Raw genomic sequence first — 21,637 nt, forward strand, 5'->3', positions numbered from 1 at the left:
AAGAAAACGTGTTTATTTCACATCCTCAAGGTCATATCAATGTTTGACAAATGAGCCGTGAATTGTTTTCGATTTGCGTCAAATGGATGAATGAATGAATGAGTGAAAAAGACGTTGGATGTTATATGTTATAACGACTTGTTTCTAGGTTGCATCAATGTCAGTTTATTGTCCGGGACTTCCAATTTATTTTATCAAGGGGACGATAAAAGATAAGAGTGTATTTCTTTGTTCAAATTACAGCGTGGCTCGGTTTGATAAGAGTCTAAAAAGCAGATGTCTATATATTTTTTTTTAAACCGGTTTTCTCATACACACACCCAGGAGGTACAAGGGTTATTTGTTCTGGAATAACCTGAGGATAAATGGCTTATTTCATGTGTAAATAGCTCTTAATGTTTTATTTGCTGCTTTAACAGCTATTTGACCTGCTCCCACCGACTGCTGTGTCTTCTCTTGTAAAACTTTGCCGAGGTGCAATACAGTTTATCTTCATGTTGTTTGTCCTCCGTATCTAATCTTAACGGGCTTTTTTTGTTCAGGCACCACAGAGTGTCATAATCGTAAACCCCCCTCCACGCTCTTCTCCTTCAGTAGCGCGTCCACCATCGACCTGTGAAAGATCACAACTGTTATGTAAAGAAAAACAAATGTGGCTCATTGACTCTGTCTCTGGTGATCACAGGAGCAAACGTCCCTCACAAAATGACAATCTCTCACCTGAGGCTTCGACGAAGCATCCTGATGAACAGCGTGGCCTAAGAAGCTTAAAGGCTATTTGAGGGGGGCGTGCAGGTGATTTTACTTACATTTTTGGTGGTTCTCTTTGGCACCAGATGACGTAGGTGTTAGAGTTTTCAGTTTCAGTGCATTTCCAAGCTGTTTATATCCAGTCATTAAATCTTAAAATGTTTGTTTATTGCTTTATCATTTTGTTGTTTTGCCACAAACTCAGTGAAATCATCCGAGCGTGTCTGGCTTAAAGTCTAAGCGTGCAGGTGTACTTGCAGTGGGAATTCATTTACTGTTCAGAATTGGAGAGATTGTGCATTTTAACCAGCAAGAATACAAATGTTTTCACTTCGAGTCGCTGAGAAGCTAAGGACAAAAAATAAAAATAGATCTTAAATCTTGGTTTAAATGTCAGCATGTGGATGAGAAGGAGAGTAGAAGATGCCAAGGTGAGCATTTATTACACGTCCTACTTCCAACGGACACGGTCTAAGGCACCAAGTGATATCTTTTGGGGTGCTTGTGTTTCCATGTTGATTGTAGCCGTAGGGTTTGGTTCAAACGCTAATGAAATGGGGAATCTCTTTTTGTTGCGTTTTCCACATTGAATCGCGGCCCGCTCGTTCATTTTGCAGCGTTTGCCTCTGAAAATTTACAAGTATTGATTAGCTCGGCTGTTCGCCGCTCCGTCCCGCCTTTTGGACGGGGCACAGGGTTCCAATCCCGACGTTGTTGACAAAGGTGTCCCGTTGTCCTCGCGCGTGTCTTAAGCCCTCACGGAGCGATCTGTGAGTGTGGAAGTGCAGGCAGGCTGACAGCCAGATGGATCGGATAGGTCAACACACAAGCCGCCCGTCACACCGGCACGTGTTGGTAGTATGTCAAAAAGCATGTCGAATCAGAGCACTCGACGCGCCGGATCTCATTGTTGAAGGAAGTTGCTGTGAAGCTCTTGGTCGATATTGCGATTTAATTTGTGTTTTTCTTGGCAGGGGAGCGGCGGGATGTGGTATGTGCTCGTCCCTCCGCTCCGGCCCTTGCTACTGTATAGCAGGGTTTTAGACCTCGTCCAAATAGAATTGGAGTCCAGATTTAAGCCTGTGGAGTTATGAAATTATCTCCCCCTTCTTACCATGTCCTTTTTTGTCTCTACAGGCCAAGACATGAGCTTCTCCCACTGAACGTCATTGATGCTGAACTGGTGAGTTTTTGTCGTCGCTGGCTGCTCGTGGTCACTGCAACTAAGCACATATTTTTCTTGGGTTCATATCATTCAGTCCCAGTTGGGATTTGTCTAACAGCACAGCTTGCGAACTATCTAACAGCAACTTATCACAAGGATCTGTTCCTGGATTTTTGCATAACACAGGCTACCTCTTTAATACGAGTTCCTTCTTTCCAGAGCAGCTGGTTAGTTGTTGCATATTCATAACTTAGTCGGCATTAAAGTAATTGACTGTTGCATGCATAATGTGTATGAAACATATCGCTTCATCCTGGATGTAAGCATACATCACACATGTAATCCGGAGGTTTCTGAGTGCACAAAAAGATGAGGGAAAGCCTCAAAACAACCATTAGGAAGATGAGCAATGCAAATTACTTTCCTGTCTTATGATACCGAGCTCAAATATCCATCCCGGTCTCATTTAGCCTGTTTTGTTACTGAGCCATTCAAAGTGTACAACATAGCAAACGAGTTGCATCGTGGGACATTTTTATTGCACCCGTGCTAAACGATGAAGGGCCTTCTTTCCCCGTATCTTGCACAGAAGACTGATGTGCAGCGGTGGCCGACCCACAGCCAGACATCGCTCATCATAAGTAGAATCTTGTTTGGCCATGCCGAGCAGGAAACCGTAATGGGGGTGATTGCACTCTACAATATGTTCCGTTCTAATAACGCAATCTGTATTAATAATGTAATGTGTAGCATGCAGGCTTTGGCTGATTAATTTAGCTCTAAGCTTTATTTCAGGAGAGCGGTATACATTTTCATCATCCCAAATGATATTTGCCTCTTTGCTAGTACCCTGTAAGTATTTAAGCATATGACATAAGATGATGGATGGGAAAACACCACTACAGTACCGTCGGGGGGGGGATCTATTGTTTTAAAAAACAAAAGAGGAAGTCTAGTCTAACGGCTTGCCAGCTTGAACATTTCACCCTTTCAAACTCACCAGCATCAGTACAACAGCAAAAACCAAATTCCTGAAGCATCACACACTGTAATAAACTATTTAATCTCAAATAAATATGCTGTACACCTGCGATTCTTCAGGCTGTTTCTGCCGATTTGGAGCCAGTCTGGTTTGTTAAGAAGTGTTGCTCTTAGAGGGTGGAAGGAGACGCGCGTATCTAAAACCGTGCTCCGACTCTTTTTAATGACTGTTACAGAGAATAATGACCTGCCGGCTTTACAAGAACAGCGTTGTTCCCCCATTTCATTTTCTTCTGCTTCCGTTATCAGGGGACGTGGCAGTTCACTTTTACACTAGTACACTTAGTTTCTATCTTGATTCTATTCAACCTGTGTTCACAGCTGAATTAGCTTGACACCCTTCAAACACACATAGCAATCTCTTCTGCTTGCCTCTCTCTAAAATCACTTTTACATTTTTTTTCCTCCAAAATGTGCTATTTATTCAAAGGGAGCAGTCAGTTACAGGCTGTCTCCATGGTAACATGCCTCTGAAAACTTGATGCAGTCTCAGCAGGGGGGCGGGGCTTAGCGAAGGGTCAGGGTAGATTAAACGGGAATCACTGTAACACTCCCTGTATTTTCCATTATGTTCTCATGTGGCTGCAGGATATTAAAGATTAGACAAACCGCTTGTGTTGTGCCTTTTTTTAATATAAAGAACATCAAGTTCTATAAAACCACCTCTGTCGGATCCCCCCACACTGTGACAACTTACATGATATCTGTAGCGTCAGCAGTACCCATACAAGCAGCACACTCGACATGCCTACACCGAGTGTTTGCTTGGATTTTAGCTCCCTGAAACGCCGCCCTTCCCCGAGCTGCACTTTCAGACCGTGACGTCGCTTGTAAAAAGTGAATGTGACAGCCACTTGAGTCTGTGTCAAGGCTGAGGAGGCTCAAAGGAATCTTTAAATGCAATCCAAAAGTAGAAAGACAAGAATGTAACTTCATCTACTGTCTGACTTGTGTAAAAAGTTAAAATGTCTGAGCCACCACCTACAGTAGAAATGATTCTGTCTGAAGAATGTTCTGCAGTAGAAAAAAAGACAGAGGAATCTAGAGTGAGCCCTTTGCGCGTGAAACATGCTTCTCTTCATCTGCATGGATGCTCCGCTCTGCAGGTTGAGTAAAGGCCCGACATCGTCCTCTGCTCTCTGCTCTGATAAAATCAACCGACGGGGCATCCTCGACCCTTTACTGGTCCAGATTAATCTGTGAGCGCAGCGTCTGCTGCCTAAAGAAAGACGGGGATCAAAGATGAGAGCGTGCGTCCTCACAGGGAGGGTAAGTGAGGCTGGAGGGGGGGGGGGGGGGGGAATTCTCTGCAGACAGGGAGAGAAAAGGCAAAGCGCACAGAAAGAGAGGGGAACCGCTTACTCAGAAACAGAAGGGATCTGCCGTCATCGAGGTAATATTGACTGCTTCTTAACAAACATAAAAAAATGGCAGCATTAGCTCAGCTGATTTGGCAACATGCAGCGAGTGAAACGACAGTGAGGATAATTGTTGCTCTGCTCCAGGTGTGGCCCCAAAAATACCTCTCTTGATTCTTCTCTCCTTCCATGCTACCGTCTTTTTGGATGCACACACTTTACCCGTGGCTCAATCCACTGTGGGGATACGCGTGAACGCAATTCGCACTTCCAATTAAACTGTCGACCTCTGCCCCAGAATGCAAAGCTGGATTTTGTAACCATCCTCTCCTGGATAGCTATTATTAGCCGGCCAGCCCAATAAAAGAGAGAGCAGGGCTTCACAATAGGCTGGTGAGGATCATTATAGTCAGCGGAAATATTCACTGCATTTATCACGCAGTCAATATTTGAGACACTTCACTATTGATTGATAAAAAAAAATTTCGTGTCTACTTGTGTATTGATTTATTTGTTTTGGCGTGAGCAATCGGACCCAATGTTCGAGCAAGTTGTTGATGTTTTCTACGACAAATTTTTAAAAAAGAGCGAATCGATTCATTGTGTGACAATGAGAAAACAGTTTTCCGATACATACGCAACGCATTTTCTCGACAACATTGAAGTTGCAGGTGTGTCAAATTTCAAAGAACTGCAGACTTTGTTTCCCTGAGGCGTGTAGGGTAATCCCACCGAATAGTGGCAGAACACGTCAGGCCGCGGTTAGCCTAAAGCGCGGCGAGCCTGTAACGGAGATCACATGACCCGCCGGTGCGATCAGATGACTCGTTAAGCGGGCTGGAATGTTGGTGCTTCCTCGTTTCTACAAGCGCGGCTCTTGTGTGGCTGGGAGAGGAGCTGCTGAGCTTCTGTCCCACTTGGAGAAGTTTAAAAGTACACAGCAAGGCACTGTTGTCTCCATGTGGTTATTGAATTGCATAATCCCAAGGCTGGGAGGGGATGCCTGTATGAGTGTTTTTAAAACAGGCCTTATTTGTGTAAAGAATGGCCTTTTTTAAATGGGGGGGGTTTTATTAGTTTACAACTCGTAAAATGCATTATACTAAAAGTGCTCCCTGAACTCCGAGTGAGGGAAACAAAGTTCAAAAGACCAACTGTTGGCTCACACGGATATCCGACCAGTGCCAGATGTTTGTCAAAGGCCCCGAGCCATTTGTCTTCAGACACTTCTCAACATGAATCCATCAGAAGGCCATCATAACAAACTTTGCATAAGTGTCCCGTTCAAACACACCATGAGAAGAGTTTTGTAAAACCTCTATTGGTGGATAATGGGGCCAGCGAATGATGTGTGTTGATATAAATATGTTGTACGTGTATTTTATTTTTCCCTCTGTAGTGAAGCTAAGAGCTACTCAGTGAAACGTCTTCAGGCCCTCAGTAGGGATTCAGCTCTGCGGTAAGCACTGGAGGTGAAAGCCACGTCGTATTTCCTTCGCAAAGAGACCGACTTTCATCCTTCTCAGGGGCAAAAATAGTGAAAGTCACCCTGTGACTCACTAAGTAGAAGAAAAAAAAAAAAAAAGCTCTCCCTCTCACCTCTTCGCTCTCCTGGGTTGTGTTCTCTGTGGCTGCCTCTCTTCTCTGCCCCCCGGGGGGGGGGAGTTGGCTGCTGACAGCATCGCAGAGGAAAGCAAAAAATGAAAAAGTCAGTGTATTGGAAATGCTTTTGTGCGTCGCTCTGTGTGCGTCCACCGTGCCTCTGGTTTATCTTTACCTTCCAGAATCTAGTTTCAGGGAAATTCTATTGAGAATACTGTAGGAAAAAGGGGTTTTAGTGCATCAGAGCCACTGCTGGCCTTTTGTTTGATATCTTCATATGACATTTATAAATATTAAATGTATAAAAATAATTTTCCAATAAACCTATGGAGAAAGTAAATAAAAAATCCACCTTCTCACTTTTGTCTGAAGAGAGTAGTTTGTTAACTTCATGGAGTCTCAACAAAAACCTCCCAGTGACAACAACACAATACACAAGTCCCCGTTAAAACCACTGCACCACGTGTTCACACTTTGTGTTGCTCTCTATGACACTAAAGAAGTCTCAATCTTCTAACATAGCAACTTGTGCCTTGCTCTACAACCTTCTTCTTCCATTTATCTTTATTTTTTTTTAGATGAGGCTATTCCGGGTATCACGGATAATGTCACATCCCCTGCCATGTCCCGTTGTGTGTGTGTGTGTGTGTAGTGATGTCCTTTTAATCAGCACCCCTGTGCGTTTCCCCCGTAGAGCTGTCATTGGTTGAGTAATGACGTTAGAGCTGCCGCTGGTTACACCGTTTAAATCTGGCAGGCGGGGGGAGATTACCAGCCTCTCACCTGTTGCCCTAATCAAAGTGTTCACTGCGCCGCTGGATGTTGCTCAGAATAGAGCCTTCTAAAAATATACCTACCCAGGTAGAGCAAAGTACATCCTCTCTCTCTGATACCTTTGGTCCATCTGAACTATAGTGGTGGCTTTTGTGTTGGTGTAGTGTTTAGTTTTGTTTTCCTGAGTCGAAGCTGAACTTAATTTAAATGTGTTTTTTTTTTTTTTTTTTTTTTTTGCAGAGCATCTGGTTTCTCTGAAATGCTTTTGACATCTTTTGGTTCTGCTCTGGTCCACATTGTGCGAAAGGACAGCCCTGTGATCTCGGCCCTATTATGGGTGTGCATGTGACTCCGATGATCTCAAAGATGGCTCCTCAGGGAAAGTCATATCCTCCAGGAAATAGCTATACAGGAAGTAATAGAGCTTGTGTAAATGACCAATGAAACAATGGAAATGTCTGCAGGATAACATTGTTAACTGACTGAAGAGGCCTGTGAGTATTTGATCCACATGAGATGCTGATGTGGGACCGGCCCACCCATGGATGATAGATGATGGAGTGGGGTCAATATTGATTGGATCAAGGGGACATTTCCTGTTGTGAAAATATTGACACCCTAACTTCTCATGACTAATTTCTGATTTTATTTGTTTAATTTCCCTTATGAAGTCCAGTTTCCTTAAACAACTTTTTATATCCCGACTATCCTCATGTTCCTTTTGGCGGAGAGGGAGCACGGTTGGCTCAGTTCACACCATTGTTAGATAATTACACACCCCATTCATGCAAGTCCTTTGGACCAATTGTCCACTCGCTCACAGACCTGTTGCTGTGTTTTTGTAAATCTAAAAAATAAAAGGTAACTAAAGCAGTATATATACAAATGATTTGATTATTTTCAGTGGAAAGTGAACTTAATTTAAATGAGTATTCTAACCAATCCGTCTAAAAAATAATCAAGAACATCTCATTTTATTGTCAAACTTTCCTTTCAGTAGTCAGGACGGCGCCATGACACCTGCCCTATTGCGGGTGTACATGTGATTCAGATGGTCACAAAGATGAATATATATTTAAATATGGCGTTGGGATATGAGATGGCCAAGTGGAGGAGGATCTGGTCATACCTGGTGAGCCTCTGAAGCTCCAGCAGAGCGTCCAATTGTCATTTCCAGAACTCCATGAGGAAGCCAACCTTTCCTTATTAAGGGAAGCGGCGTGCTATAAAAGTTTATTAAGCAGACGCCAGAAGAATTCTCAATTACAAAAAGGAGCGAGGGGAGGGGGGGGGGATTACACCCAGTGCATGTTGGCAGAGTCATCGTGTGTCTCACAGTTCATTCAAGCATCTGTCACACTGTACAAGATGAAGCTGAATAATGGAGACGCAAAGCGGATGAATTCAAATTACACTTCACTCATTTATTGTTTTCTTCTTCCTCACCCCCCCCCCCGTTTGCTTCCATTCGTCTCTACAGAGCGGTCCAGTGCTGTCCTCCGGTGTTACCCCTCCCCTCAATTTTCTGGACCCCTGTCTGTCACCCGGTAAGTGCTCTCCCATTGCCCTTCCACATGGGCCCTTTAGAGGCTTTCAAGGTAATGCCCAGCATGTCAAGGAGGGAGCCCCCCCCCTCCCTCCCCATTCCAGATAATATTTCATGCTGTGAATCAAGCCCTGCCTTTTCATTAAAAGCTGGGGAGATCATGTTGTGGGACAGAGAGGCCTTTTCTGATCTTAGTGACACACCCTGTGAGCTCTCTAAAGAGACAACAGACGCACAACTCGGGTCAGCTTCCTAAAACAACACAAAGCACATCAAATTAAGGTCCCTCTCCGATCTCAGATAGAAGAATTGGATACAGTAGTCTTCCTTCCCCCACTGAGGCAGGGTAGGAAAATCATTTTGGCGAGTGGGGGAGGAGGATAATCAACTTTGTATTTGATGTATGATTACTGTAAAAGGGTGTGTCCTAGTAGCGAGGGTCACCTGGGGTCAACCGGCTTCAGCTCCGAATGAAAACCACTCGCATTGGTCAGGAGGAACCCGCCTTCCGTATTCCTAAACATAAGCACGCTTCTCAAAATGTAGACAGAGCCCTCGTCAAATGAGCGCGTATCTCCTCGTTGAGGAGTCCGATCGGCACGTAGGCCGGAAAGCAGCAACACGGGCCGGCTCTAATGGAACCGCCCCGGCTATCTTGTTATCGCCAATTAAAGGGCTTGTTTACTAGAAGCAAGGGACTTGGTGGAGCTGTTTTAGTGGCTCTGTGTGGGTGGGTGCGCGTCGCCACGGCTTTTAATGATGGGTGTAGATGGCCTGTGTTTAGATATGTCTGTTCTCTGGTAGGGCCTGATGGGATGGTTCTACTGGGTGGGATAGCGAGTCCCTCTGTCTCTAAAAATACACCCCGGGATCCCATTCAGAGGCTGGAATTTGCCCGTTTGTGTGCGTGTGTGTGTGTGCGTGTGTGTGCGTGTGTGTGTGTGTCTTCGTGAGGCTGCTGCAGTCAAGGGCGCTGGAGGCTATTACTGGCCAGGGTTGCTATGGAGACCAGTGGTGTCAGAGAGCAGCAACATCTGCGGGGTGTTTGTCAAGACAGGTTCTCGTCTCCACCTGTGTCTCTCTCTCTTCTAGTCACAACCGGGTGAAAGATCTCCGCTCTCTCATCATTGGTGGACATGGCATTTGAATTTGGAACATTTTCACCTTGAAGCTGCAGCTTCTCGGGCAATAGTTTGTCTGCCCCCCCCCGGCTGTGTCGATCAGCGGGGATGGGGGACTCTTCGCTGGGCTTGGGCCAGAGGGAAAGCACGGATTCAGGGGAAACATTTAACCCTTGCCCCCTCCCTGCTCCCTCTCCTCACAGCTCCCGTCTCTATATGGACATGTTCTGTTTCCACGGCTCCTTTCTCCTCGCTGCCGACAGCAGCTGAGCCGGGCAAAAGTTCTCTTTTCAGAGGTACTTATTTGGGCAAAAGGCAGAAATCCCATATGTTTCAGCAACCCTACTCCGTCCCACTGTCCTCCTCCTGCCCAGTTCCCCCTCAAACACTCAAGACTCTATTTATTACTCTCTTTTTTTTTTCTTCCTTTCACCCCCGTCCCTCTTCTCCTCCTCTGATGGGGTGGGGGCAGTGATGCGGATGGGTGGAAGGCTGCATCCTTTGGGCTAGAGTTTCAGATTCAATTTGCTTCCTTAATGAAGTTTTGTTTCATTTCAAACCGCCTTTAGGTTCTCTAAAGGTAAGTGCCAGTTTCACAGTGGACTCTTAAGTGGAGTGAATTCATTGGAGGAGAATGGAATCCTCTTTAGAATTACATTCAGAGGCTTTTCTAACTCTTCACATATATCAAGCGGAATATTATCGGTGTGTGTGTGTGTGTGCGCACATCTTCAGTATTTCTGACCATGTTTGGGCAAACCGTGCCACCCAAACCTCCTCTGTGGAGTGCGTGTTGCTGGGCAAAGCAAACCTTTGACCCCCTAATCTGGTCTAAATGAGACAGCCACACGGCGCAGTGCAGCGACTCTGAAGAGTCTCTGATGCAACAGTAATTTGGGGATAATTTGGTGTTTTCACTCTGAAGACATGGGCCAGTTACCTTACTTAATGCCCAAATGAACAGGCTTTTGCAGGTTGCCCTGCACCCACCTCCATCACCTCCAACGAAACCTCCATCCGTTCACGCCAACATCAGACTGAGCCTTGAGTCAGGAATATTACAACCCAGGTTTCTAATAGCCTTCTTTGTTATGAACTGTTCCTGTTACGGGACAACCGAGCAGAGGAAATTATGTAGTGTAAATACGTATAAACCTTTTAAGCAGTAGAACATTAAAGCCGACGAGAATAACTCGATGCTTGAGTTACTTTCTGAGTAAGAGCTCTGATGAAAATAGAAGTTAAAGACAAGGAAGCACTGTTTCAGAAGCAAGCCAGATTCATTTTGGGTTGGTCATCGGTCAGAACAGTTTTTCCATGTTGAGGCTCACTCCCAGCTGGGCTTTCTTCTTCCTGTTCCTACCCATGGTTTGTCCAAACACCTTTTAGAATCAACTGCCTTGACGCCAAAGTCTTTGTGGCACCATTGCCCCGGTGGGATGTTTCACACGGATACCATCTTCTCGCCATCACCTCCGTGAAAAATGTTCCATATTCATCCCAGTGCAGAGACTGAGGTCTCCACTCGAAGCCACTCACTGCATCACTGTTAAGGACATTCCCCTATAAATGTTCATTTGTTCCGCTCCCCTGTAATTTGCCTTCCCCACCACTGCACATAAAAGCAGTCGGGGAACTCCCTGACTAAGTGCCTTTTTTTTTTTTTTTAGACAGACCCACAAACTCACCCAAACACAGCAGTGCTCTAAATACCTCTGTTTGGAGTTTTCCAATAACCCGTTATTGGCTATTTATGAGGATAGCCCTTCCCCCCCTCCTCAGTATTCCCCCAGTGAGGGTAGTCAGCGGCCTCCCTGTGACACTCGCTCATCCACCATTTTGGCCGAGGCGGCGGCGGGCCCTCGTTTATTAGACCAGCGCTCCGTCCATCAGGCCCTTTGTGTATCTGGATTTGTCAGAGGATGGATGTGGATGACTATATTTAGGACTCTTTGAGCATGTGGATCTCCCAGTGTGAGGTTTTTATATGAACTAATTTACATCTCCATCTGCTGTTCAGTACTAGGACTGAAACCTGGAAAGTGACCTGAAAAAAAAAAGAAACGCGTCTCCTGTGTGAGGGCGAGGGGGGGGGATCCCACTGCAGCGCCACTTGGGCCCACGCAGAATCTGTGCCCGCGTATGTCGGACAGCAGACTGCAGCCTGTAGGTGTGAGACTGAGAGCCCGTTTCCAGCATCCCGGGCTCAAGCTAATGAGGTGACGTTGGACTGAGGAGCGTGAGCTGGCGCCGTGATCCTCGATACTATAAAAGGCAAAGGAAAAGACATTCTTCCACATGACATGAGGACATTCTTCATCTCATTTCTTTTAACTATCTCTCCCCGTCAATTGGGGGCAATTTTAGCGTGCATGTGAGATCTGAAGGCTTGCTTCTAGACTCGCCAACCTCCCAATAAAAATAAACATTTTACACACATTGGAGAAAAGTCCAACTTTTCCAGCCACAACCACAATTACATTTCCTTCTCACTGAGTATTTACGAGGGATGAAACTACCCAGATTTTTGGTAAGCCTTTGTAATTTAGGAGTAATGTGGAGGGAGTTAGAGAGCTGGAATTGATTTAGTTTTGTGGCCACTGAACACCTCTTCCTTATCCTTCCTTTGTGTCAGGTGGTGGACTGTTTAAGATTTACCGCAGTGTTCTCTTGTTGTTTTTCTCACATTTACACCTGGGAGGATATACGGTTAGCCAGTTATGTTATAACGGAATGGTTCTTGTCTTTATGATGACTCAAACCAACTCTCCAACAAAAAGTCTCCTCGCGATTAGTTCACAACGAACAAAATAATAGTCAGCAGTATTTGATGTGTTTCTCTCTGTATGCAGCCTGTCAGAAGCTAAAGGAATTGTTACGTGGAGATTAAGATTTGCAATCTTTTCATCCCAACTCCACTTCTCCAGGCTGTAAATAAGGATGCACTTTACATTACTGACTCTTTGAACAAACATGGAACCACACACAGTCCCTCGCTGCTGGAGGGGCCATATATACCAGTCAGTAAACCCAGTACAAGCAGGGGGGGGGGGATTTTAGTAGGTTTTAGCGCTTGGTCTCATCATTCAGCGTTTCCACTCACGCCCTCCTCGGCCCTGCAGCTCTCCACACTGAAGTTGTTCCCTGCATGCAGGGTTCCGTGTAGTAACCCGCGCTGCGCTGTGCTTCAGTGTCTGTGTGGGACCGGAGATCCTGACCCAGCCATCACTGGACCTGCACTGTAATGACGGCGCGCCGCGTGAAAGCGGCATGGATTTTTACCGCCACGTGGTCTCCTTGGTTTAATGGAGACGAGGTATCTCTTTATATGCTCTCATCAAATTAAAGACCTTTACTGGTATTTCTCTCTGCGTGAGTGGTGTGTGCAGCAAAGTATGCTCAACCTGTTCTGGTAACTGGATTCCATCTGATAGGGCACTTTAATCTAATTCACGCTAATACAATGAAACCTTCCTGCCACCACCAGAATGTTGTCATCCAGTCTCCAATCTGGATTCAAGTCCCTTACTTCTCGGGTCTTTCCCGGGTTGGACTTTGTCTCGCCGGTTGTCATAACATTTAGTTTAATTAAACTAAAAAAAGCTTTTATTAAAAAGCGGTACATTTGGAGATGGTTTGTGTTGGATCCACAGCAACATGACGGCCATCCAACGTAGTGCACGAGTCGTACAAGGGCTGACGCAGAGATGGGAATCTACTGTGTCTGTCACACATACATTACAGTGCAACGTGGCTGCTGCAGGGTCCCCGTAGCAGAGTCTTGTCGTGTGTTGTGCGCCGTCTACGGGAGCTGCCTCCCTCCGGCCTCCCTCCCCCAGGGACCCGTTCAAGTACAGCTGCATTAAGAGATTTGGGTCATTTTCAAATGTGACTTGGTTCAAATGTGACGAGGAGTACCGAAGGAGGAAGGTGGAGATGATGCGATGCATTGTGTGCGTGGAAACTGGTTCAAAGCAGCCCTTCTTAAATAGCACATCCACGGGGCTATTCACGTTTCTGCACACGTCAGGCTGGTCCGGTCAACACGGGACCTACATGGACAAACCGAACATCCAGCTACGAAAATCCTAAACCTACAACAATTAAAAGTTAACTCCCATAATCTTGTTTTAATGCTGCTCCAAACCTCCGTCCGTCTCCCTCGTCCAAAAGCAACAGGAGCAGCGAGCGGCCGTGTGCGTCAGAGCTTTCTTTCCTAACTCTCTGCCAAAGCGCTGTTTTTGATGTTTAATTGTGATGCGACGCTGCAGCATAATGAATACCGTCGTTCTGTATCGATGGGATCGCGAGTCATGGAGCAAGTCCGGGGCGTGGACCCCGTCGAGAGCCAGAGAAGCATCAGTTACCAGAGGGGCCCCAGTGGGAGCTGACCTCTGACCTTTGCAATGTTGGCGCTTGTACTTGTACTACTGGACGATCGAGCTATTTGCATCGACTGCCCTGAAGGCCAGCAGGGAGATGTGATGCGGGGGGGGTTCTTGGTGTTGTACGATGCCTTGGGGACAGAATGCGTGATGCAACTACGTGGTGCATGTGAAGAAAGGTCTGTATTTGTTGCTTTATTCAATTCACTTTGGTGATGGGGCTGTTTTAAAGGATGCACTATCATTTCAGATTGTGTTGCATTGACCGGTCCACTAGATAGTGATGAGTCTGCATTAGTTAGTTAATTAGCTTCCAACGTTCTTTAAACACAATGATCGATGTTCGGGTGATCTAGCGAACATATTCAGGTATCACCTGGATAGAAATCTAACTGGCAGTGTGTTATTTGAGACTTTGTGTAGGTGAACTAGTAGGTGTGTGCGTGTGCTAAGATGACTCCAGCCTTAGTGGGGCCCTGAACCTGATGGGGACAGAGGAAGAGTGATGGTACATGAAGGAGAGGCCCGTTGAGAAATGCTGTCGGCGGTCCACCTTCTCTATGTAAATAGGGGAGGAGTCTTTACGGACTAAACTTGAATAAATATTGTAGACAAACAGGAAGGAGGACACGACACTTTTAGATCGTAGACCCGGATGCACTGAGAGAGCCCGGTGGTTGAATGGCATGTACATGTGCAACAAAACACGAGCGACCATGCAGAACCATTGTTGCATAACGCCGTGGTTAACGTGCACGCGCAGAGTTTGTTCTTCCTCCTATTTATTTTTCTAAAACTCAGCCAGCAGCGCATGGAGCAGCAACATCGTGTTATTACATTGAGAAGTGCAGAGTATGTAAGCAAAGCCGAGCTGGTTTAAACAAACATGATTCAGAGTTTTTTCACCGGGGGTAAGTGGGAATAATATAATCGGGTTGGAATGTACGTATAATTGATTTCCTGTGTTAGACAGTCTTGTTGGAATCCTGCTGGCTGCTTATCAGATCAGGAGAAGCAAATCACTTTGGATCAGGAACACATTTTGGGTGGAGGAGTGATGATCGCTATCATTTGCTGTTGGACTCGTGGGCGCACGGTTCTGTGTTAGTGTCTTTAAATGCCTTTTCCTTTTTGGTGGACGTGGAAGTCCTTCTTTCTAGTTCTACCGGTTTCATTTAAGCACTGTCATTAGCTGTGGTTTGAACCGGCTTAAACTTGCGTTGTCTGTTTTAAAGTTGTTTTTCCCAGAGGCTGCGGTTTAAACGGCACCTGTGGTTTAGTTCGAACGCGTTGGAAGCTTCAGCCTCCTGCAGGCCCATACGGTTCAGTGTCGTTTTATACAGCTCAGAACATTTCATTCACCTCTAACGTGACCAAGCAGGCCTGAAAAAGTCCTAACGATAAGGTGTCACACTGTGCCGAGTTCCCTTTGGATGCCAGTATTCTTCTAAACATCCACAGCTGAAGTGCTGCCTCGCACTGTGTGCGTCTGACGGGCGAAGGACGCCGCAGCAAATTGAATGGAATGCGGGTGCAGATGTGTTTTGAAACGTCTCCAGTAGACGTGATGGTGTGTCTTTGCTATTCTCCTGTTGAATTTTAGATTTGCCTGTTGGTCATTAGCCTAGGACGACATAAGGTCCAGCCCTACATCACACGGTAACGTTGGGGTTTATTTCCAGCCGGGCCATACATGGTCAAACCAGGAGCGCTATGGGGGGGAAAAAAATGTCAGGTTGTATGATGAAAACCATCACGTATGTAACATTCATCTTGTCCTCTAACCCCGGCCGGCTGTTCAAGATAAACAGAAATCATGTTTTCCTACTTCTGAGGCTACAAAAGGGAGACTGCAGGAAAATACGGTTTCCCGGAATTTGAGCAGTTTAGTAAGACATTGATGAGTTCAGCTTGTGTGTCAGCCAATCATTCATAACCGCTCTGTTCCAGCTGTATTGTAATGGTTCACGTTTCTAGTAGTCCATAAATCTAATTTCGGGTTCCTCAGAACTTGAAGTGTCATCAGAGAGATTGCAGAGATGTAGCACTTTATAGACGCTGTCAGGAGATCCACATTTTCTCCTGAATATCAAAAAATACTCATATATGGACTTGTATGTTGGATGAGGTAAGATTTCAAATTAGTGCATGAAAACCAAAAGCAGCAGGAGACAATTTGTGCTGTCAGATCAAAAGAGGCATGAGAGGCGCCTGGGTAAAAAGGCCTGTTATCTGTCTCTGTTTCCTTTGGCTTCTCTTGGTTGGGCCGAGCTGCACAATGTTGTTATTTTTAATGCCGGAGCCCTTTCACTTAATACCTGTTGTGGATTATGCATCAAAGCAGAGCTTTTGGTTACTGTGCCAGCCGCGTCAGATGTGCTGCGCGCGTGTGTTGTCCGTTTGAATGCGTGTCCCCGGCCAACCTCCCCGCCGCCGCCGCTGGCCGGCTGATGCAGTAGCGGTAGCCTCATTTCAGTTTATGAGGTGTGGGACCGCCGTTGCCCTCGCTGCCATTCTAGATGAGGAGGCTGGAGACGGCGTGCCTCCCCCGGGGGGCTCCTATCTGTCGCAATTATCTCGTTGTCAGGGGTTGGGCAGGGGGGCTCGGACCTCGCTCGCTTCCCTCCGCTTCCCTCTGCTCCGCACGTGCGCGCTGGCACGCCCCGGGAGCTCGGAGGCGGCGCGATGCGGGCGCTGGCGCGACCTCGCAGGACCTCGGCGCGCCGCGATTGGACGGCTTTTTATCCCGCTGAGGAAAATGTTATCTAATGCAAACGGTTGAGAGTGGCAAGAACTAGGCTAACGTCAGACAGGACAGCACAACCCAATTAGTCCAAATTAGATATGCCATTTGTCGTATCGTTCTCAATCCGGTTTAGGAATTCACAACATTTCTCTGAGGTTTGGTGTTATTAAATAATCTAGACAGGGTGCAGCCTATTTACAGCAGCCTTCTCTGTGGGTTGTGTTACTGGCAGCGAGCCTGGCCTCGGTTCTTAATCTCCACAGGAAGTTTGCATCTGTGATTTGTGTGTGTGTGTGTGTGTGTGTGTGTGTGTGTGTGTGTGTGTGTGTGTGTGTGTGTGTGTGTGTGTGTGTGTGTGTGTGTGTGTGTGTGTGTGTGTGTGTGTGTGTGTGTGTGTGTGTGTGTGTGTGTGTGTGTGTGTGTGTGTGTTTGGACCATTGGAAGGACACGACAGATGGTGGAGGGCTGAGTTTGATCAAGTTGCCCCCCCCTCTTTCACTGGGTTTATTGGTCCCGTCCCGGGGCGTACTGGCACTGAAAACCATCTCTCAGAGGCCTCTTTATGTCCCACAGGGGCACGTAATGAAAGCATGTTTTTGAACGATGATATTGTTTTTGCGGTGAAAAAGTATAAAGTGTACAGACATCACGAATGGAAATTGGACCTGGAACGGATCGGTCGCTCAGCAAATACACCGAGTTACATAATGTTCCCTCATTTTCTGGTCTTTTTCCATTGATCGAGTAATCAAATCTTTTTAATGAACCTGCACACATGGGGGGGGTAGATTAGCTCCTATTAGCTGCTGTATAATTGTGAAGCTTTTCTGAATCCTAATGACGTCCCGCGGGCCTCTCAAAGCCTCCGCCTGCATCTGTCGTGGCGGGATGGACTGCAGCGCACTCAGCAAGTACTGTTCCCCACATCAAAAGCAGACCCCCCCGCCCCCTGCTGTGCCCTGTCGTCTCCAGCCAGCCTCTGTCACACACAGCTGTTTCACTCGTCCATTTCTGCATTTCTGTTGTCTCTCTCTCCTCCCTCCTTCTGTCTCTCACCCCTTTGCACCGCTCGTCGACTTTATTTAAAGTTGACAGCTTTTAGTTTGCCGTTATCTGCCTCTTCCCCCCCCCCCCCCAAAAGCATAGCACTTTGTTTGCCCATATTTGAGTTCTCTCTCTCTCTCTCTCTCTCTCTCACTCACTCTCACTCTCACTCTCACTCTCACTCTCACTCTCTCTCTCTCTTGGCATCTCACCATCTCAAAATCCATTTTCAGTTTTTCCCCCGTGTGGAAATTGGGTGCTTTCTTTTTGAAACGTGGCACTTCAATCTCGGGGCAAGAGCAGGACAACACACACACAAATACACACGTGTACACAAACACGGATATTTTCTCCAATAAAAGCTTAGGGTCAACACTCGAGTACAATTGCTAGAGACTAAATTACAGCCAAGCTACTTGTGTTTGATTTTGTTGATTGTGTTTTACCTGATTTTCTCTCTATTAGTCTATTCAGCGTCTGTATTAGCCATCACCATAAAGAAATGTCAGCCCTGAAACAGGTCCTAATCCAATCCCCCCCCCCCCCCCCCCCCCCTCAGGGTATTCCCTTAATGACTTCATACCAGCTGAGCTCTCGGACTATACATAGTATGTCACATTCACCCTCTCAGTTTGCCTGACACATATAAGGATGACGTGGGTACAGCCTATATTTAGGTGGTGTCATCAACGACGTTACGGCTTCCTGTCAGGACCCCGTCCCGAAATCGAACACGCTCAGGTGCGTCATGTGAACCAAGCTTTTTTTTTTTATTGCGTCTTAATGAGGAGGGTGCAGAACATTCAGGCTGAGTGGAAGATAAAAGACTAAATGGAAAAATCCATCCTCCAATACTCCCCGTCAGGTGGCGCAGGTTGACCAAACTAGTGGCTGCCCAGAGTTGACCCGTCCTCAACCTGTCCCCTACATCGACCTCACTACGTGTACTCTATGTTAGAATGTTGTGTTTTTATAAATGTGTTTTATGAGCATGGAGTTGAGGATGGATGTGTGACTAGAGAGGAAAGAAGTAGACGTATCGTGTTCACGTAGGACGCGTTCTGTCCATGAAGACTCAATGTTCCTTCCATCTGCGGTACACCTTGTTCCTGCAGACCTTTCACTGATGCTTTCTCTGTGCATGTGTCCGTCTCTCCTGTTTGTCCCTCAGGTCTGTGAGCAGCCATGACGAAATCCTACGAATTCAACTGGCAGAAGCACCTGCCCGAGTTCATGCAGGAAGGCGCCTCCTTCGACCGGTTTGATGAGGTAAAAATGATGCAAATCTTTGTTTGATTACGAGATTTCTGCGGTGCGTTAGATGTAAGTAAATAAATGCATGAATGGAACGGCCTACAGTTCACTTCCCTTGATTCGCCGGGGAGGCACGCTGCACCAGTCGGTCAATAAACTGTCCCTGGTTATTGGCTCTGCCCTTTGACATCCTTCTCCCTTTAATTTCCCCCTCCCTCCCCTTGGTCATTAGCGCGCACACTCGCACATCAATAACGCTGCGGGAGCGTCCCCTTTATAACCCCGATACGCCACCGCTGTGGATGTAGGCGGGCCACGTAGAGCTGCATCGCTGAGGCGCTCCGGCTCGTCCTCGGGTCTGAAGCACGTTGCCTGAGTGATCGTGTTCTCTGTATTCACCTAAGGACTGTTAGTCATTCTCCTCATCGGCACGGCGATTTCCTCACAGCTGTACAAGGGGAGTTGGGTAGAATGATTTAAAATCGGTAGAAAATAAGGAGGAATGCAGCGTCACAGAGCTGAGATTAATAATGCTCAGTAGACCAAGTGCTTTTCCTAAAGCAAATCAACAAACATACGGATCAATTATATACCAGTACCTTCATGTAAAAGTAATTGACACTAAATCGAAGGGTAACATTAAGTTATTACTCAGTTGCATATTTATTGTCATATTTATTGCCCTTAAATCTAATTCAAATATAATTAGAATGGATTTTCACAAATGTTTTCCCAAGAGAAAACGTCTCACCAAATATCCATCCGTGTGTGTGTGTGTGTGTGTGTGTGTGTGTGTGTGTGTGTGTGTGTGTGTGTGTGTGTGTGTGTGTGTGTGTGTGTGTGTGTGTGTGTGTGTGTGTGTGTGTGTGTGTGTGTGTGTGTGTGTGTGTGTGTCTGCATATGACCCTGTGTGTATCTTTCTGCCCACGTTTCCTCTGACTAATTTAATCAGGACACTTAGCTAGGACATTTGCCAAGGCAAAGTGTGTCTCACACACACACACACACATCAGTCCGCTGTTTGTGAGAGTAGGAAAAGCGTCATCGATTCCACGGCCATGTCAAAGTGAGCCATGCAGCGGGGCCGGCGTGCCACTGGAGGAAGCCCTGAGCTCGTGGCCGCTACAAAGCCTCCAGGACACGTATGCGTCCTCTCTAGATGACGTGGGCGCGAGTCCACCCCTGGGGACATGCTCTGTGTCAATCCCTGTCTCGAGGCCACTTTTAATACACACACCCAAATGCACACACTTATACACACACACGCATAGGCACGAATATGCCTAACAGCATGGATGTTTTCCACTAAACATTTTCCACTGAACAAAACCCCGCTGAGTGACAGATGGCAGAGCAACGTGATGCCCAGTGTGTATTAATACGTAGTTTACAAATCGATGCGTGAAGTCTGTCAATGCAATATGTACCCACGGCAGTCCTGTGCAAAATAACAATATACAACATTCGACTATTTGTAAGAGTGTCCCACAATGCTTGTGTTGTGGTATTTGGTGTGTGTGTCAGTAATTGCCTGCTAATTGTAAATCGATCACTTCAGATGCTGCTGGTGTTTCTGTTTCCATGGGGACTGAACAGCCTTTTATTTCTCTAGAGAAGAGAAAAAAACAGTCAGAATGTAGAAAATGTGAAAAACTATTGAATCATTTACTTCTTCAAAATGTTTTGAAGCACAGTTGATAATATTGGTATCTTCATTTTTAATCTTCTCAAGGCAATTACCAAAAATATTAGAAAATGTTCGCACATCCGAAGTAGACTTTTTGGCCAACACAAAAAAGCCAACGAGACAAAAGACACCTACCCAGGCTCCCCGTGCACATGATGAGTGGTACCCGGACTGGTGGTGCCCGTCGGGTTGATGGTGTAACCGTAGCCTGCTGCGTGCTCTAAACATCCAGTTGACTTCACTATGTGACACTGAGGCCTCCGTCAGTCCCAGTTCAGATGAAAGAGTGCAGCTTTTAACGCCACTTACAGCAGTTTCCAATAATGGAAACTAGATTGTTCCGTTTTTTTATGACTGTTTTAGATTAAATTATATGGTCAAATAAAAGCTCACTATCTGCAGCCCTTTCCCATGGATCCTGAAATGTGCGTGTGTGCGTGCGTGTGTGCGTGCGTGTGTGCGCGCGTGTGTGTGTGTGTGTGTGTGTGTGTGTGTGTGTGTTCCCTACTGCTAATGCGAGAGCTAAAGTGACCCAGCATCCATCTCCTATTGTATTCTCATGTTTTGTCCGTCTCCAATGTCTGATTTTAGATGGATAAAAGACACACACACACACACACTTCATGCACGCAGTGATGCAATCACAACCTCCGGCAGCTGATTGAACTGAGGGGGGAAATATTTGGGTTAGATCAGCAGGCTTCCGTTGGTACATCTTAGAAATGAGCAGCCAGGTGTGTTTGTCTGGTTGGGTAAGTTGTGCGTCTGTATGAGACATGTTAACAGTTTCATTTCAAAATAAAACCCTTTGACTCTCTTTTTGTTTTCCTCTCTGCAGGACCCGTTCGTCTTTGAGCCCAACTGTCAGATGAAGGTGGACGAGTACGGATTTTTCCTCTGCTGGAAGAGTGAGGGGAAGGTACGACCTCCACCCTTTTGTGTTCTCCAAAACACGTGGTTTTATTTAGTAGCTCGTTGTTCACTTTGCAATGAGGAGCAATTATATTTATGTATTTATTTGTTATATTTTCTTTCGCAAAGATGAGAAAGGAATGCACCAGTCCAGACACCATCGTTACCTCTAGAAACACGACGGTACAGACTCTGGTGTCTGAAGGCTACTTGTTACCTGCCCAGGTAGTCCGATCCCTGCTAGGAACGCCC

The 21,637-nt window shown here is 46.2% G+C and overlaps 1 protein-coding gene across 4 annotated transcripts in view; it reads left to right on the forward strand.

Moving 5' to 3' along the window:
• Positions 1 to 21,637, forward strand: part of LOC119194530 (1-phosphatidylinositol 4,5-bisphosphate phosphodiesterase beta-4-like) — a 42,745-nt gene that overhangs the window by 1,080 nt on the left and 20,028 nt on the right. For all 4 annotated transcript variants that reach the window (XM_037448619.2, XM_037448622.2, XM_037448623.2 and 1 more), the window contains exons 2-5: positions 1,888 to 1,933; positions 8,171 to 8,237; positions 18,704 to 18,801; positions 21,312 to 21,392. In XM_037448619.2, coding sequence (XP_037304516.2) covers positions 18,718 to 18,801; positions 21,312 to 21,392 — 165 coding nt within the window. In that variant the 5' untranslated portion in view covers positions 1,888 to 1,933; positions 8,171 to 8,237; positions 18,704 to 18,717. The remainder of the gene's footprint in view (positions 1 to 1,887; positions 1,934 to 8,170; positions 8,238 to 18,703; positions 18,802 to 21,311; positions 21,393 to 21,637) is intronic.

Source organism: Pungitius pungitius, chromosome 20 (genome assembly GCF_949316345.1).
Source record: "Pungitius pungitius chromosome 20, fPunPun2.1, whole genome shotgun sequence".
Classification (NCBI taxonomy): domain Eukaryota; kingdom Metazoa; phylum Chordata; class Actinopteri; order Perciformes; family Gasterosteidae; genus Pungitius; species Pungitius pungitius.